Source organism: Macrotis lagotis, chromosome 7 (assembly GCF_037893015.1).
Source record: "Macrotis lagotis isolate mMagLag1 chromosome 7, bilby.v1.9.chrom.fasta, whole genome shotgun sequence".
NCBI lineage: Eukaryota > Metazoa > Chordata > Mammalia > Peramelemorphia > Peramelidae > Macrotis > Macrotis lagotis.
In genome coordinates this window covers 182,469,386-182,484,764 of record NC_133664.1, presented here as the reverse complement: position 1 = coordinate 182,484,764, position 15,379 = coordinate 182,469,386, and the positions used below count along the sequence as shown (strand labels likewise).

Genomic DNA, 15,379 nt, shown 5'->3' with positions numbered 1-15,379 from the left:
TACATATAATACTCACAATATCACACCCCTTTGGATATTCCCTACCCTTTTTGAATAAGATATATTCTTCTAAAGCTATTTTCCACTTTAATGAGACTTAGTGATCTAAGATCCAAGTGGAGGTAGAAAGAAGCACCAAGTATCTGTGAATATATTTTAAAATAATAAATGACTGGATCAAGTCCATATAATATCAGGCATAGGTAAAAATGCCAATTATTTGAAGATTTGTAGTATTAACAACTGAAATGAATCCCGATTTTCCTAATATTTAAGTCCCATATCAAAGTGATGTGAATAATGAAATGTCTAATTTTGAATACTCTTAATGATAAATGTTGAATAGAATCATGAATAGTAGTATATAAATTTTAAAAAATGATTCCCATTTGCAGTAAGAAAAAACAGCATAAAATAAGGAGGAAGACTAACAATAAAATCATACCAAAAAAAGTCTGTATGGAGATTACTTTTTCCTTAGAACATTACTATTCACTTAAGCCTTTGAGTATCCAAACTTCAGGTGATTTTTTTATACCATCTGAGGTCTTTTTACATATATGGACATACATTTAAACACCTAGCATTTGCGAGATAACAAAAATGATAGCAAAAAAAGCATCATCCAGAAAATATCAAAAAGATATAATCAAATTGACCTGAGTGTAAGATTTGGGGTATGGTATGAATTGAGGCTTTTGGGTTTTTTTTTTGACATCATTTATATACATCTCTCAAAGAAGTATGCTGAGCCCCATACTTCAAACCAAAGCCAAAATGATTTATATGAGTTCTGACTCTGGTTTTGGTTGACATTAAAAACAACAATCCTTGATGGAATTATTTCCTTATAAATCACTGCAACCCATCTATAATGTTATGGCTCTATTTTCTCTTTACTGACAAAACGTCTAATCTTTGCATCATACTCAATGAAAGCTGTGTTCTTATAAGCATATAGTTTAGGTCGTCTTTGAACTACTTACTAAACATTGATTATGTTCTCACCCAGAACTCAGATAAAATAACAGTAGTAGCAGTAGGGGCTTTTCTTCTCTGTTAAAATCTTATGATGGTCAGTGATATGATAGCAGAACCAGACCCAGATGTTACTTGACTCATCTTTGTTCCAGCTCCCATGTAATAAGTGACAATCGAATCATCTAATTACATACACTGATGTGTCCAAAGCCAAAAAGAGTTGTGTAAATTGACTTCTTCAGGTTTTATGTTATTGGCAATTCAGGATCAGAACAGTTATGTAGTTTTGGCATTAGAAATCAGGCCTTGGAAAATGCCATCCTCATCCAAAAAAGAACTGTGGAGTCTAAATGTAGATCAAAGCATACTTTTAAATCTGTTTTTTTTTTCTCATTTTTCCCCTTTTGTCCTGATTCTTCTTTCACAACATGATTAATATGGAAATAAGTTTAACATGATCGTAGAAGTTCAACCTATATTAGATTACTAGCTGTCTTGGGGTGAGGAATAAAGAAAAACGGGAGAAAAATTTGGAACTCAAAAAATCTTACAAACTGAATGCTGCAAACTACATAATATTGGGAAAAATAAAATATTAACTGGAAAAAGAAATTAATAACATTGAATTTTGAATCTCAAGTGTTTTGACTTCTACATAGTACTGTATTCTATAAACAAAAATTATCATGAAAAGATGAGCCATCTGAAAAAAAGAATTCATTCATCTTACATACATAAGTCAGACACAAGCAGTGAATGTGGTATTCATTATTACTTTATTAACAATGTGGCTTACAATTTTTCAAGTAAAAAGGGGATTTTTTTCATTTAGAATAAAAATTAAAATATAACTCTGAATATAGATTTTCATTTATTTACATGAAAACATATATACAGAATACAATCTTACAGCAAACTAACAACATGCCCTTTGTCCTGCAAATTTCAAAAGTAAAAACACCATCAATTTTTTCTTTTACACACCAAAAAGTACACAACATATGAATCAAATTTCAATACAAACTATTCAAACTGGAATGCAAAACAGCAAAAGGGCTTTCAACATTCGCCACTAGAAAGAGTTTACACTTCTAAACAACATGCTATTTCCCAGTTTTGGACAATAAATGAGAAAATTTTTTTCTGTCATTTTTCATTTGTCTCAATTTCCCAGCATACAAATTATTTTTTAAGTAAAAGATTGTCGTCCTACAAGTTTATTTTTTTCTTCAATACATCTTTTCTAGCCACATGAGACCCTTGTAATCCCTAGTTAAGGTTTGGCACTGCTTACAGTGTTTCTTGTTATCTGACCATATCCATTTTCACTGATAGTTTTAAAAAATTAAATAAACATAACTTGGGAAATAATACTAAGTATCATTTAAAATAAAGTAATAAATGTGAGAAAACTTGGCCAGTCTGAAAGCAGCTTCAGGTGTTAGTATTTTTAAGTGTGTTAAAAAGATGTTTGAATAAAGTAAGTGGTTCAAATCAGACGATTTAGGATTCAAATTAAAATATTTGGTGGGCACATGGTATGCTATGACTGATGGTTTTAAGTGGGAAAATACATGGTCTATAGAATTTAACCATAGCAAATATTACTTCATTTAAAGAGAGGGCAATAGATTAATTTTGAAAACATTTTCTTATAATTAAAATTGCACATTCCTCCTATGAGAGCACCTTCCATTATCATTGTTGCCACTTTTCTAGAATTTTCATTTGCTTCTGAATTATTATTGCACCAAAGAGAAAATGAGAATATCCACATTTCTCTAAAGATTTCTTCTTTAGAAGCTATGAATGTCTGACTTTATCTTGTTCCTTCAAATATTTGTGCCCTCTGATAGTTTTGTAAAAGTGGGAAAAATCAAGGCTTATCCGTCAAACAGTGACTCTGATAATCCAAATCATAGCAAGGTGATTTTTTTTCATTTTCAATTATACAGACACAAATATAAACTGTTCTTATTTTTTAAAAAAGTATGAAAGCCCCCAGTGCTTCCAAAATGTGGCAGTTTAAGGAGAAACATCTTAAAATGGGGTGTTTGCTATAAGATACAAAGGCAAGTCTCAGTGTTCTGCCTGACAGCCCTCACAACTCTAAGAAGAAGATTAGGAAATTCTACTCAATCTTTGACGGGCAGAAAACGATTCATTTCCTAAAGCTAAGTATTAGCCCACATCACAGTCCTGGATCATTATAACTTACTGAGGAATAACTGAGAATTAAAATTTTCTGGTATTGTCTGCAGGGAAAGGGAGGGTGGTGAAGAAAACAGAAGCAGAAAATTTTGAATTGCATGTCTACATTAAATTTTGTTAACGCATGTTTTAAATATGTTCTATGGGAGCTTATTCTGTAAAAGAACATTAATGAATTCTTTTATGACAATATTATTCCCATCATTTATTTTTTTAAATTACATTTGTATAGTGTGTACATAAGGAAACATCATATTTAACATATATATGATGTTTGTGTGTGTGTGTGTGTGTGTGTGTGTATGTGTATTTTTCAGGGAGAGGGAGGGAGGGAAAATATTATCTATTACTTTTTTTATTTGTTTACCAAATTGCCAAATTGTGAAAATTTTCTCTTTTCTCTGTATGGAAAAGGAGAGAAATTAAATCAGGTTTTAAAAGTAGTGAGTTGTGTGATATACATAGGACCAAAATATTTGGGGGAATCTAATCTCAAAAGTATGATGTCGAGAAAGCATTCTATGGAGAGCAGTTGAATAAAAAGAGATTGTTTCTATTAGTTTGAGAATGGCAAAAAGGATTACAGTTCAAAGTCTGGGAGAGGTCCAAAAATGGTGCTGATGAAGGACTCAAAAGTTAACCTGTCCTAATTAGCAGTGGTTAGGAAATTTTTATCAATTTAATTGAAACGGGGGGGGCATATCTGAAGATGTATTTGTGGGTTGTGTTTTTGGGGGGTGCAGAGGAAAGCTACAGTAGCTGTGATAATTTAGGAAAAATAGAGAGCACATCCTGAATTTAAGAATCAAAAGTTCTGGAAGATATTAGCAACTTCATTGAGATGTGGGTCAAGGACAATACAGTAGCATCATGCATTTAAGGGAAGGTAAATTCAAAAATTCCTCACTTATTTGATTTGAAATTGTGGCCCTACAATGAGTTGGTTTTTCCCAAGGGCTATGAGAACGGACACCAATGAAAGACACTCTAAACTTAATCATGGGCTAAACTCTCAGACTGTCTATCTTCTCCTCCTCTATACACACAAAGGTGGCATCAACAATATACTCACCCCATTATTCTCTTATCTGGAAGAGAGAGAATATGGGAGAAAGTAAGTCAGAAGGATAAGGAAAATCACTGGCATGTAGTTCCATGAATCCAAAAAAAAGGCTGAGCATCCAGTTAGAGACCAACCCAGCTTTGACTGACACCAGCTGGTCATGGTGATGTCTTGCCCTTCCCTCTCCAATCCCTTTTCCCTTTCCGGAAAGGGCAGGAAGAGCTGATATCAAATACTAACAGTAAAATGTAGTAAGAGCAGATGGCTCATTCTTTCATGTCAGTTTAAATGGACCAGAAATGGCACGGTTGGAAAAGGCCACGGAGAAAAGATCATAAAGAAATCTGCACAGAGAAAAGGCCAGAAAATCTCTCAGCAATGTTTAACTCCATGATACAGTACTGTGAGCCAAAGAGGCTGAGGACACAGGGCCAGGAGACCCAAAGTGAGATCAAAATTAGCTTGGAGAATTCAGTAAAACTACTACAAACCAATGATGAGTCACAAGGCATTCTTCTAGCATTACAATGTCAACAAGCAATGTTCTACATGATGCTCCATTGGGCTTCTCTAGACAAAAGTCCATTCATTAAAATTTTATAATGTAGCTGTAAACACCAGTTTTAAGCTGAGACAGACACATCTCAATAGCAGAAGATAGACCTGTTAACATCTCACTTTTGTCTATGTGAGGTTGGCATTCTTAATCTGACTTTGCCAGAGAAAGTTGAACCACTCATAGTCCTTCAGCAGATATAGAAGTGAGTCCAGGTCAGAGTTATATACATTGCCCATGCTGAGACCAAATTTGGGGTTAGGACAGATCAAAATGATTAAGGCAGTAACTGAAGATGCAAAGCCATCGTTGTGGAGCTCAGCTTTTGAATAATTTAGGACTTGTCACTAACTTCAAATATATATCTCTATATGTTTAGATCAGTGGATTGACATCAAAATAGATTAGAAATTTCCATGTCTTGATGAATGCTTGCTGGATCTCATAGATGATTCTTTTGATCCAAGAGCACACACAGGGGTCTATTTAATAGGTGGTCTATCTCCTTAATACCTGCAAAATATTCCAAATTGTTACTGGGGATGAGTTGGGGAATGTGTGTACAGTTTTATCTACCCAAATAATGCCATTAAGCAGATGAACAGCAAGCAAAGAAGGCAGAGGGCCCTCAGTCATCACTGTTATATTCCTTCATTCACTGTGCTGAAGTCGTCTGTGAAATCTGGGCTTTTTAACCAAAACAAAGCCATACTGAGCTGATAGGTAACATACTGTGGAACTCCTCCCCAAGGAATTTCAGGTTGTCTATGACAGAAGTCTCAAATAACACCTCATCTGAAATGTTCCATTTCCTTATTCTGTGTTGCTTAAGTTAATTTCTTTCAACATGTTGCCCTGTAGTTCAATTTCCTTAGGAAAATTATAAGAACCCCCTTCCTGGTCTAGTTACAGACAAATTAAAGGGACAAAGTTTTGTTTCATTAAGAGTTGTGAATGCTATATGTCTCCACACTTTTTCTAGATTCTTGCTCATACATTTCCTAAGACTGCTGACAAAACTAGAGGATTAGTTGGTCTTTTTCAAAAATCACATCCTGCTTTAATATATATATCTCAACACTCATATGTCATAAATGTGACAGAAATGTGTTGATCACTAGGATCAAATAGCAATGGCATAAATCACTTGAAAATGTGATCACACACATTTCAATATGAAAAAAGTGTGGACAAATTTGCTTGAGGCTTATTTGTAGCTTTTTTTTTAAATTGCCTGATAGGTATCCCACAAGACTGCAGAACAAAAAACACCACTGACTCCTAGCCTTTCTCTTGAAAGGCATAGGAAACCTCAATCAGAAGGTGCTGTGGGAAAAGGGGGAGCAAGGTTCCCTAAAGTGTTTGCTATACTCCAGGATGCCACAATAGAAAACAGCAAGTTATGCTCTCAGAAAGTGGTTGCTGTGATATTTGTGTGCTTTAAAAACAGACATATTAAATAAATGCAGGAGAGGGGGTCAGAGATTGAGAAGCTTGGGTCTTTCTCACACCGAAATGCTTCTTAGTGCTTCAATTTCACATGTCTGCAGGCAGAAGGTGGCCTGTCCCCAAAAGGCCCGTCCCCCATACAGGAATCCTCCAAGGTGGGAAGGGCTGGAGTTAGTTGGCATACTGTGCATAGAATGCAACTTTAACTCTTTCAATCTGATGGCAAAGCTTGATGGCAGGCCCCAATTTCAGCTCCATGCACTCCTGCACTGTGGGAAGTGTCAACAGCAGAAGGGCTTGCCCATCAATATCCTGGCAGAAGGAAACAAGGATTAGAATATGAGCTCCTCAATTCTTTTGTATCTTGGATTCCTTTGGCAGTCTGATGAAATCTATGTTCTTCTAAGAATAGTTAAGTAATTACAAAGGATGACAATTATATTGAAATAGTTTTGTAAAAAAAAAAGTGTTCCTGGACCTTAGGTTATGAGCTCCTGGATTAGGGCAAGGAATGGTTGATTTGGCTGAATCTAAGCTGGGTTCCTGGCTAGATATTTTGGGGGATGATCTGGAGAGCTCTGAATTTACTTTGAATTCAATGAGAATTACAAGAGAACTTAGCTTGAATTTCTCATTTTTATTTAGCGATAAAACCTAAAGTCTATTTTAATCTATTCATCAGTTATCAAATTTGTATTTCCATGGTATTTGTGAGCCTTGAAAAAAAGAATATCAACAAGAAGATGATGGGGAAAAAAGTTTTCTGTGTGAAGTTGTCCTATAAGATCTAAAATGTCACACACTCGACTACTTAGAGCTTCTACGTATTAGTCTGACAAGGAAGTTGCTGCTATGGCTGGTGATGGCCCCAAGATGGCAAGGTGATTTCTTGCTAGAGTCTGAATTATCACCATGAAAAGTCAGTCCTTTGGGTCTTAAAAGAATTTTTGGGTGCAGAGGATTGTTCATAAATATTTGAAGAAGGAGGATTAATTAACAGCTAGCTAAAAAAGCAAGATAGATTCAAGTTGGGAGAAGGGGCCTTGCAAGAAGAGGCCCAAAGGGAGGGAAGGAGATTCCTAAGACACAATTCAACCATTCATAACTTTTGTTAGGGCCAGCCTGAAGTACACATACAACCCTCCTGTCCCAACATGTAACTGATAAAGCGATGACTTAGAAAGAAGAAATCAGAGGTAAACTTTAACCCAAAAAATTTAAGATTAACTCTGACTGGATAAACACTGACCTTATTGTGAACAAATGGCAACAATATAGCATAATCTAGAATTGGTGAATCCCTTTCCTTTACTTTTATCTGGCATGAATAGAACTGTAGTCAAGACAGATTATGAAATTTATAAGCCAAGAAACTGCAACAATTAATGGAAAAGACTATGCAGATTTTCCCCCTTAAATACTTAATAGAGATGGAGGCCCTAAAATCTTTTAAACGTGGTTTCTTCATAACCAAGTCCCAAGGAGATTTTGGGTTGTTCCTCTGAAACCAGTGGAAACCAGTGATTGAACTGTCATTAGAATTTCACAGCTTCTGAAGTTTCCAAGAATATCTTAGATATGAGAACAATTTAAGCTACAATTAACTCAAGTGCAATTAACATATAAGACTAATATCCAGAAACAAACAGGAAATTATTAGTTTATTTTGCCTCTATGAAGACCTCTGTCTTAAAGTAATGGTCCAGGAATTTATAATGGTCTGACTAATGAGAATCCTTACCCCAAAATGATGTTTAAAACAAAGGTCTATTAACCTTGGAAACAAAAGACACAAGGATCATTTATTTATCACTCATTCTAGATCAAAACTGTCATCTTTATGATTTACAATAATGAAAACTACCAGATTTATAAAAACCAGAAGGATGAGTATAGATGTCAATTGAAGTGTTGTCTATTAAATTTTTTGATTTCTGACAAACACCAGGCACAACATATATCAAGGAGTCACTGTCCTAACTGTCCAGAATTGTCATAGATCGTTCAAGCTGTGAGGGGTCTGAGAATATTAGAGGTTCAGTTCATCTCTAAAATAAAGGGACTCATCTAGTTTTCTTTAATATTCAAGTGTGATTGCATTTAAGAATATTAATTACAAATACCAGTCCAAATTTAAAGCCACTACCATAAGCTTAATTAAACTAGCGGAAACTTCAGTACCTTATTTATATTGTGTGTTATCACGCTTATTCCCACTTGTAGTAAACAATTTTATTTTCAGAATATGCCTAATCATGCCTGGCAATAGGTAATTCGCTAAAGGTTATATAGTAATTCAATGACATCACATAAACTTGTGTCACCTAACTAGCGATGCAAAAAAATATGACACTTGGGTCACCTGGGGTGGCTAACATCTCCAGGAGTAGGCTTCAAAGTAAGCATGATGACAATTATTTTTATTATAATTAATATTCTTAGTAATAGGTTTGCATTTATATAGCTTTTAACTTTGTAAAAAAATGGGTAGTCTTTATACATAGGTTATGTGGAATGGAAATTGATCATTTTACATTCAATACTTTATTATCATCTCCTGCATACATGGGAAGTTTTTTCTTTTCTCCTCTTGTATTTAAGCTTTTTATTTATAATTTTATTTATAATTTATTTATAATGCTTTTTTGTTTTCGTATTTTTAATTTTTAAAAATTTATTTTCACATTACTACAATAATCTTGCTGTAAAAGTAAATATATTCTCCCCCCCCACAAAGATAGAAAAAACCTTAAAGTTTGCAGAGTACTTTGCAAATAGTATCTCATTTTAGCCTCACAACCCTTAGAAAAAGATACTATTCTTAGCTGCATTTTACAGATAAGTAAACTAAGGCAGACAAAGGTTAATTTACTGACTCTGGGTCACATACACACTTAGTCTCTGAGGCTCTATCTGCTGTGCCATCTAATTGATTTGTTTTTTTTCCAAAATGGGTCCATACCGTGTCTTTATGAGACTGCTGTGTCTACTACTCTTATGTGCAGAAAAATCTTAAAAATGATCTGACAATTTCCTCATCCTAACTTCCCTATTACTGTCAAAGGGAATCACCATCTTCCCTATCACCACAGCCTCTAATCTAAGTGTCATTCTCAATTCTTCACTTTTCATCATCCCACACAGATAATCTACTGCTGAATCTTGTCCTTTCTACCTGAATATATCTAATGTGTACATCACTATTTTTATCACTGGAATGTGACTTCCTTGAGGGCAGGGACTTTGCCTTCCTTTATATCCTCAACAGTTAATTAGCACAGTTTCTAGAATAATCACTAAATGACTTGTGATTTTAAAAAAATTTAATTTTTGACTCAGAAGGCAATTTGGCATCTCTAAACATCAATTATTGGTAAATAGTTGTATATGGGAGAGGGTGTAGAAATTGTTCCCCTCGGCCCTTTTAAATAGTTTTCTATTAAAATGTATTGGAAAATAAACCTCCCAGGATCAAGTTATTTAAAAGTTTTCTGCTCTATGGAAGGTAGGCATATAAATGGTATGTATGTTTGTATTAAGAAATGATATGATATGTTAAAGAAGGACAGCTGCCTAGCTGTGTGGCCTTGGGCAAGCCACTTAACCCCGTTTGCCTGGCAAAAACCTTAAAAAAAAAGGACAGCTGCTATAACATTTCAGAACTAAAAAAAATGTAATTTTTGCAAATGCTTCTTTTTGTTTTTAACAATTCACAATTTGAGAAATTATTGAGAAAAATAAATAAATATGATTTTTCTACTTTTAAAAATTGTGCTATCTGTAAAGGAATGAGGCATAGGGAGATGTCATACGTTTAATTTAAAATATTTGAGAGTCACCAGCTGGAAAGCTTCAATGAAATCAGAATCTTAGTGTTTGGCCCAATGAATGTCTTTGCCTTAATGCTAACTAATTAGTTAAGCAAGGTAATTAAAGGTCTAATTGAACTAAAAAATAAGTCAAATAACCATTTATATTAAAAGCTAAGTAGTTGACAGCTTTCCTACTATGAGAAGCAAAATACTCAATGTTGAATTCTAAACATGAATAAACCTACCATCCCTTAAAGCTACTTTATTTTTCCCTTTCAGTGGGGAGGGAAACCCTAATATTCCCCACTGTTGGTAATTGGACCCATATTTTTTAACTGAAACTGGAAAAGCCATATGGGAGAATGGGTCAAGAATGAAGACAATGTAGCATAGTAGAAAGAATCCTGAAACTGGAGTCAGAGAATCTGGGTTTAAGTTTATAAAATAATGGGGTTGTTGTTCTTAATGTTCCTTAAATCAGGATCCTACAAACTCAATTTTATGTCATTTACCCTGATAAAAAGTTAAAATTTCATAAAGCTATCTATCTACCTATCTGGGGGGAGGGATATGTACATAATTTCAAGGATTCCTCTCTCAAGTTTTCAATTTTGAACAAAATGACTATTACTTTAATCTATTTCTTATGATAATGTAGTAGCTGGATCTTAAGTTTCCCTTTCTTGTATTTTATCCTAGATGCTGGCCACCATTTTCTGTGGGTTGTAAATAAGAACAGGTTGTAGTTCTTGGCCCTCGCCTAACCTGGACAGCAATCATCCAAGGTGTGGTTTTGTCCGTGGTTCTGCCTGAGTAAATGGAAGAGTGGAGGAAGAGTCCTAGAAAGGACTCAATACTGATAATTCTTAGGGCTTTTAACAAGACTGAGCCCACCAAACTTGGCTTACTATTAAAATGTACACCAACAAATCCTAAAGCAGAAAGATAGACTCTGACCTCAGTTTTTGTTGATTTTGTTTTCTTCTGCCCAGAAGTATTCTACACCAATATTAGTGATTAATGTCTGTAATAGAAACCCATGGTTCAAAATCACAGGTACTTAATTTGGTGTTCACAACTACATTTCAAGGAAATCCATAAACTTGGATGGTAGAAAAAAAAATCCACATTTTTATTTTCACTAATCATTAACCTCTAATTGAAAGATAGTACATCCTTCAAATTTGAATTAAAAAAACACCAGAAACACAATAGCTTGATTCACCGGACTGCCAAAGAGATCCAAGACACACACAAAGATAGAGAATCCTTGTTTGAAGAACATTTTTGCTTATCTAGGACAGACAGTTCCTGATGTTTGGACCCTCCAAGGTGAAGGGATATTGACATTAGAAAATATACAACATTATTAACTCCTATTAAAAAAAATAACCAACACAACTGTCCCAAGGAACAGGTTAATAAATTTCATATTCATCCCATTTCTTAATGTTTCTAGCCTAATTGGAAATGTATGTGAAGCCATGAAACTTGTCCCACTAAAGATAAAAAGGCACATGTCATTTTATGATGTCTTTTGAGAGGAAAGAATGTGCACTATGAAAAATTTGTCAGCTTCTCCCCCTTAAATGTCTATATAGTGACAGATAATTATAGACATAATGGCTTTTTTTCCAATTTACTTTATTTATTCTACCTATACACAGTATTTTTAAAATATGAAAATTCAAATAAAAATTATGGGGAAATTATGCTGTGATTAAAATTGTGAAAATGCAGCTAAGGTGTTATATCAAGCATGCATTGTAAAAGAAAACACTCCTTGGTTTAAATTTGAATTTGCTGGCAAGTCAATATTCAGTGGCAATTACATAATAATAATAATAATAATAATAATAATAATAATAATAAGCATACTCAAGGAATTCTTTTTTCTTGCTGGGGGTGGGGAAGATGATTAGCAAAACTTTAATATCATCTTTCTTTTTGAGGGACTAGAAGAAAATGCTACAAACAGCAAATTAAGGAAAAGTGGACCTCAGTTTTGGCATCTGTAAAATGAGAAGGTACTTTTTAGTGCTATGTCTCTATGATTTTTCTGTTAAATTGTTGAGAAAATGCCCAGCCTTCAGGTTGTACAGACATAATACCTTATTGCAACTTTTTGGCAAGATCTTCACAAATACCTCACTCACAATTTCTGTAATGAAATAATAAACCACTTAAAGTTGCAGTAATATCAAAGACCACATTAGCAGGAGAAGAAAATACAGACTCATGAAATAAATCTGAGTTGTAACCAGCCTCAGGTGTGAATTGGGCAAGATGACTTCTGTGTAATAATTCGAACTATAACATTCCTGACAAATGGTCAAATAAGATTAAATTTTTTAAAAAGCTTATTAAGTATCTCCTGCCTTCAAATAAGAAAAAAAAACAACAAAAATTACCTGTTCTTGAAATATTTTGGCCAAGGGAGCACAATCTGTCAGTTTAATAAACCTCACGACATCTGTCACCGTCCATTCTAATGGGTTACTCTCCAGGACAAGTTTCTCCTCTTCTTCATGTTTTATGTCCTAAAGGATCCAAATGTGAAAATAAGTAAAAACGAAATGATAAATAATCTGATTTTGAAAGCCCCTGAATCCTTTCCAAATATTTGACACTGGTACTATGTAGGATACCTAGAGAAGCTCCATGACTTTCCCCAGGCCCGAGAGCCAGTGAATTGAGTTGGACAATGTACTAAATGTACTCTCAATAACCAGAGCCAAGGGCCCGCCTATGGAGACTAAAGCAGCTCCCAGGCATGAGACACAGGTGCAAAAGAATGAAGGACTTAGGGCTACCTTATAATGAAACACATTTTAATAAAAAGGTTAAATAAATAAAAAGCAAGATCATACAAATCAACAACTTATGGCACAAAGAAGACTGATGATACCCAAGGAAGTCATGGTGCCCGGGAATGTTTTTGTGGATGACAACAATGATATGCACCCAGACCTATTCTTGACCTGATCTGACACTTTACTAGGTGGTATGCCATCCCACTTGGCTATAAAAAACATAGAACCCAAAATGAATAAGTTATGAACTAAGATATTGAGACAGGGCCAGGAAAAAAAAATCTGTAATTTCAGAATTAAAAGGGGCATAGGCCATCCAACCAAGTGCAGACTCCAAAGAAGGCCCTGGAACTCCAGTGTGGATGTTTGGCAGTTCCACAGAGGGTCCTTATTTGGAAGGTCTTCAGAAGACAACCGCGCTCAACCAGGCCTGATCTTCAAGCAGACCCACGACCTGGGAGGCCATCCATTCTGCTTCTGGACATCTCTAATGACTTTGGTTTTTTCCCTCTACAAGACTAAAGTGGCCTCTTAGCTCCTTCCAACAACTACTGCTAATTCTGCTCCAGGGGCTGGCTCTGTGGCCCACCACTGTTACCTCGGTCCTCTCCTGCTTGACTTGGGTGCATTTGTCCCCTTCAGCACCAGGGAAGGTCTGGGCTTTTCGGCTTCTTCTGGCCCTTTCCACGGGAGGGGGCCGTTCAGGTTCCGTGCTGCTCCGCAACGTGACGGCTCTCCTGGGCCGGGCAGAGGGGACATCGGCCGAAGATGTATCAGTCTGGTCGTCCCGAACCTCTGAGCTGGTTTCCTCACTCCCTGTGTCCTCTTCCATGGCATCTGCATCCTCTTCTTCACTTTCCTGCCATAAAGAAAGAATTTGTGGCTAACACGGGACAGAAGACTTAACAATTCATGAAAAACTGAGCTTTCTATTCAGCTGGTCTTCTCATTTTCAGGGAAGCATTTTAAGTGTTTTTGTTTTGTTTTGTTTTTTAACCCTATATCCAAAAGAAACATTGCATTCTAATAGCTTGTGCCCACTGGAATAACCAATTATTCCCAATATTCTAATAATTGATGCCTCTTCCATGATCTCGGGACCATGCCATGACTGTCATATCTGTATATAACAGTCAACAACTTTTCCTTAATAAAACAATCATACTTAGCAAAAGTGGATTTGTATCTGTGCTTAGTAGTTACAATCCTCTCTGTAAAACAATCAGTCATTAAATGTGAGCTGATAAGGCTTTTTTTTTCCTTTTGGAGAGACACTCACCTCAGCCGATCCTGTTGCAAAGTCTACTGTGGAAGATCGTCTTTTCTTCTGCACAAAAATGGATTTCCGTCTTTTCCTCCTTCTAGTTGGCTTAGGGGGTCCAATTTCAGTATTGTTTTCTCCAATTGGGGGTTTCACAATTTTTCTTCTCTTTCCATAATAATAAGCTATAAGGAAAATTAAAATCAAAAACTTGATGAACAAAAATTTTCCGTAAGTAATTTATTTACTAACATGCCATTTATTCTGCTTTTAATAGAGATGAAGAATCCTAGATATTTTCTCTGACTGTCCCTCAGATCTGGAAGGCTCTCCCTTTTCAATCATGCCTACTAACTTTACTGGCTTCCTTTAAGCCTCAAGTAAAATCCCATCTTTGCAAAGGAAATCATTCTTTCAAAAGACCTTGAAGGATAGAGGGCATATTTTTTCATTGGTCTTATTCAGGTGGTGGAAGGATCAAAATTATCATCACTGATACCTCAGTTTTGAAAGACTTTATATAGAATATCTACCCCTGAAGAAAAACTCTACACCATTTCCTTATCTGAGCAAGACAAAAATGTATTTATTTCAGGGAACAAGACAAAGCATTTCATAATGCTTACTTCTGTGACCTTGAGCTGGTCACTTACATTGAACTGTCTCAGTCATCTGAAAAATGGCTATAAAATATTAGCTATATTATTAAAAACTCTGGGTTTCTTTCAATTCAGCTCAACTTCCAATTTAAAACAAAGAATTCTGTTCTCTGATATAGCAAAAAGTGAATAGTAGTTATCAGTATAAAAACTAACATTCCATAGAGAAATAGGTGTCTTAGATCAGTACTGATGTACAGTATATTCAGTATATTAACTGAATTTATAATCAGTTATAAAATTATAATCACTACTGAGAATGAAATTCAAGATCAAGAGAGCTCATTCATTAATTAGAAGCTCATTTGTCCCACTATGTGGTTCTCATTTTATGTAAGAACAATGAAATGTAGCTAAGGAAGTGTTGTGGATGTACAAATCTTTCTCCAAAGTTTAATTTCAGGTGCAATTACTTTCCCCTAATGATCCAGACATCTTTAAATCCTGGTTTGTAAAATAAGGTAGGAATATGTGATTTTTAACACCTTCTAAATTATATGATTCCTTAATAAACAAGTCTGAATTTAATCCATTCTGATGCCATTCAATGGCTAAGATCCATCAGGTAATTTTA

The 15,379-nt window shown here is 35.0% G+C and overlaps 1 protein-coding gene across 2 annotated transcripts in view; it reads right to left on the bottom strand.

The window, feature by feature from the left end:
• Positions 1 to 616: 616 nt before the first annotated feature.
• SFMBT2 (Scm like with four mbt domains 2) overlaps positions 617 to 15,379 on the bottom strand; it is a 386,915-nt gene continuing 372,152 nt past the window's right edge. Inside the window, exons 14-17 of one of the 2 annotated variants that reach the window (XM_074194177.1) lie at positions 14,165 to 14,331; positions 13,484 to 13,744; positions 12,484 to 12,612; positions 617 to 6,572 (exon numbers count right to left, since the gene is read on the bottom strand). In XM_074194177.1, coding sequence (XP_074050278.1) covers positions 6,432 to 6,572; positions 12,484 to 12,612; positions 13,484 to 13,744; positions 14,165 to 14,331 — 698 coding nt within the window. In that variant the 3' untranslated portion in view covers positions 617 to 6,431. The remainder of the gene's footprint in view (positions 6,573 to 12,483; positions 12,613 to 13,483; positions 13,745 to 14,164; positions 14,332 to 15,379) is intronic. The other variant, XM_074194176.1, reaches the window with a different exon arrangement.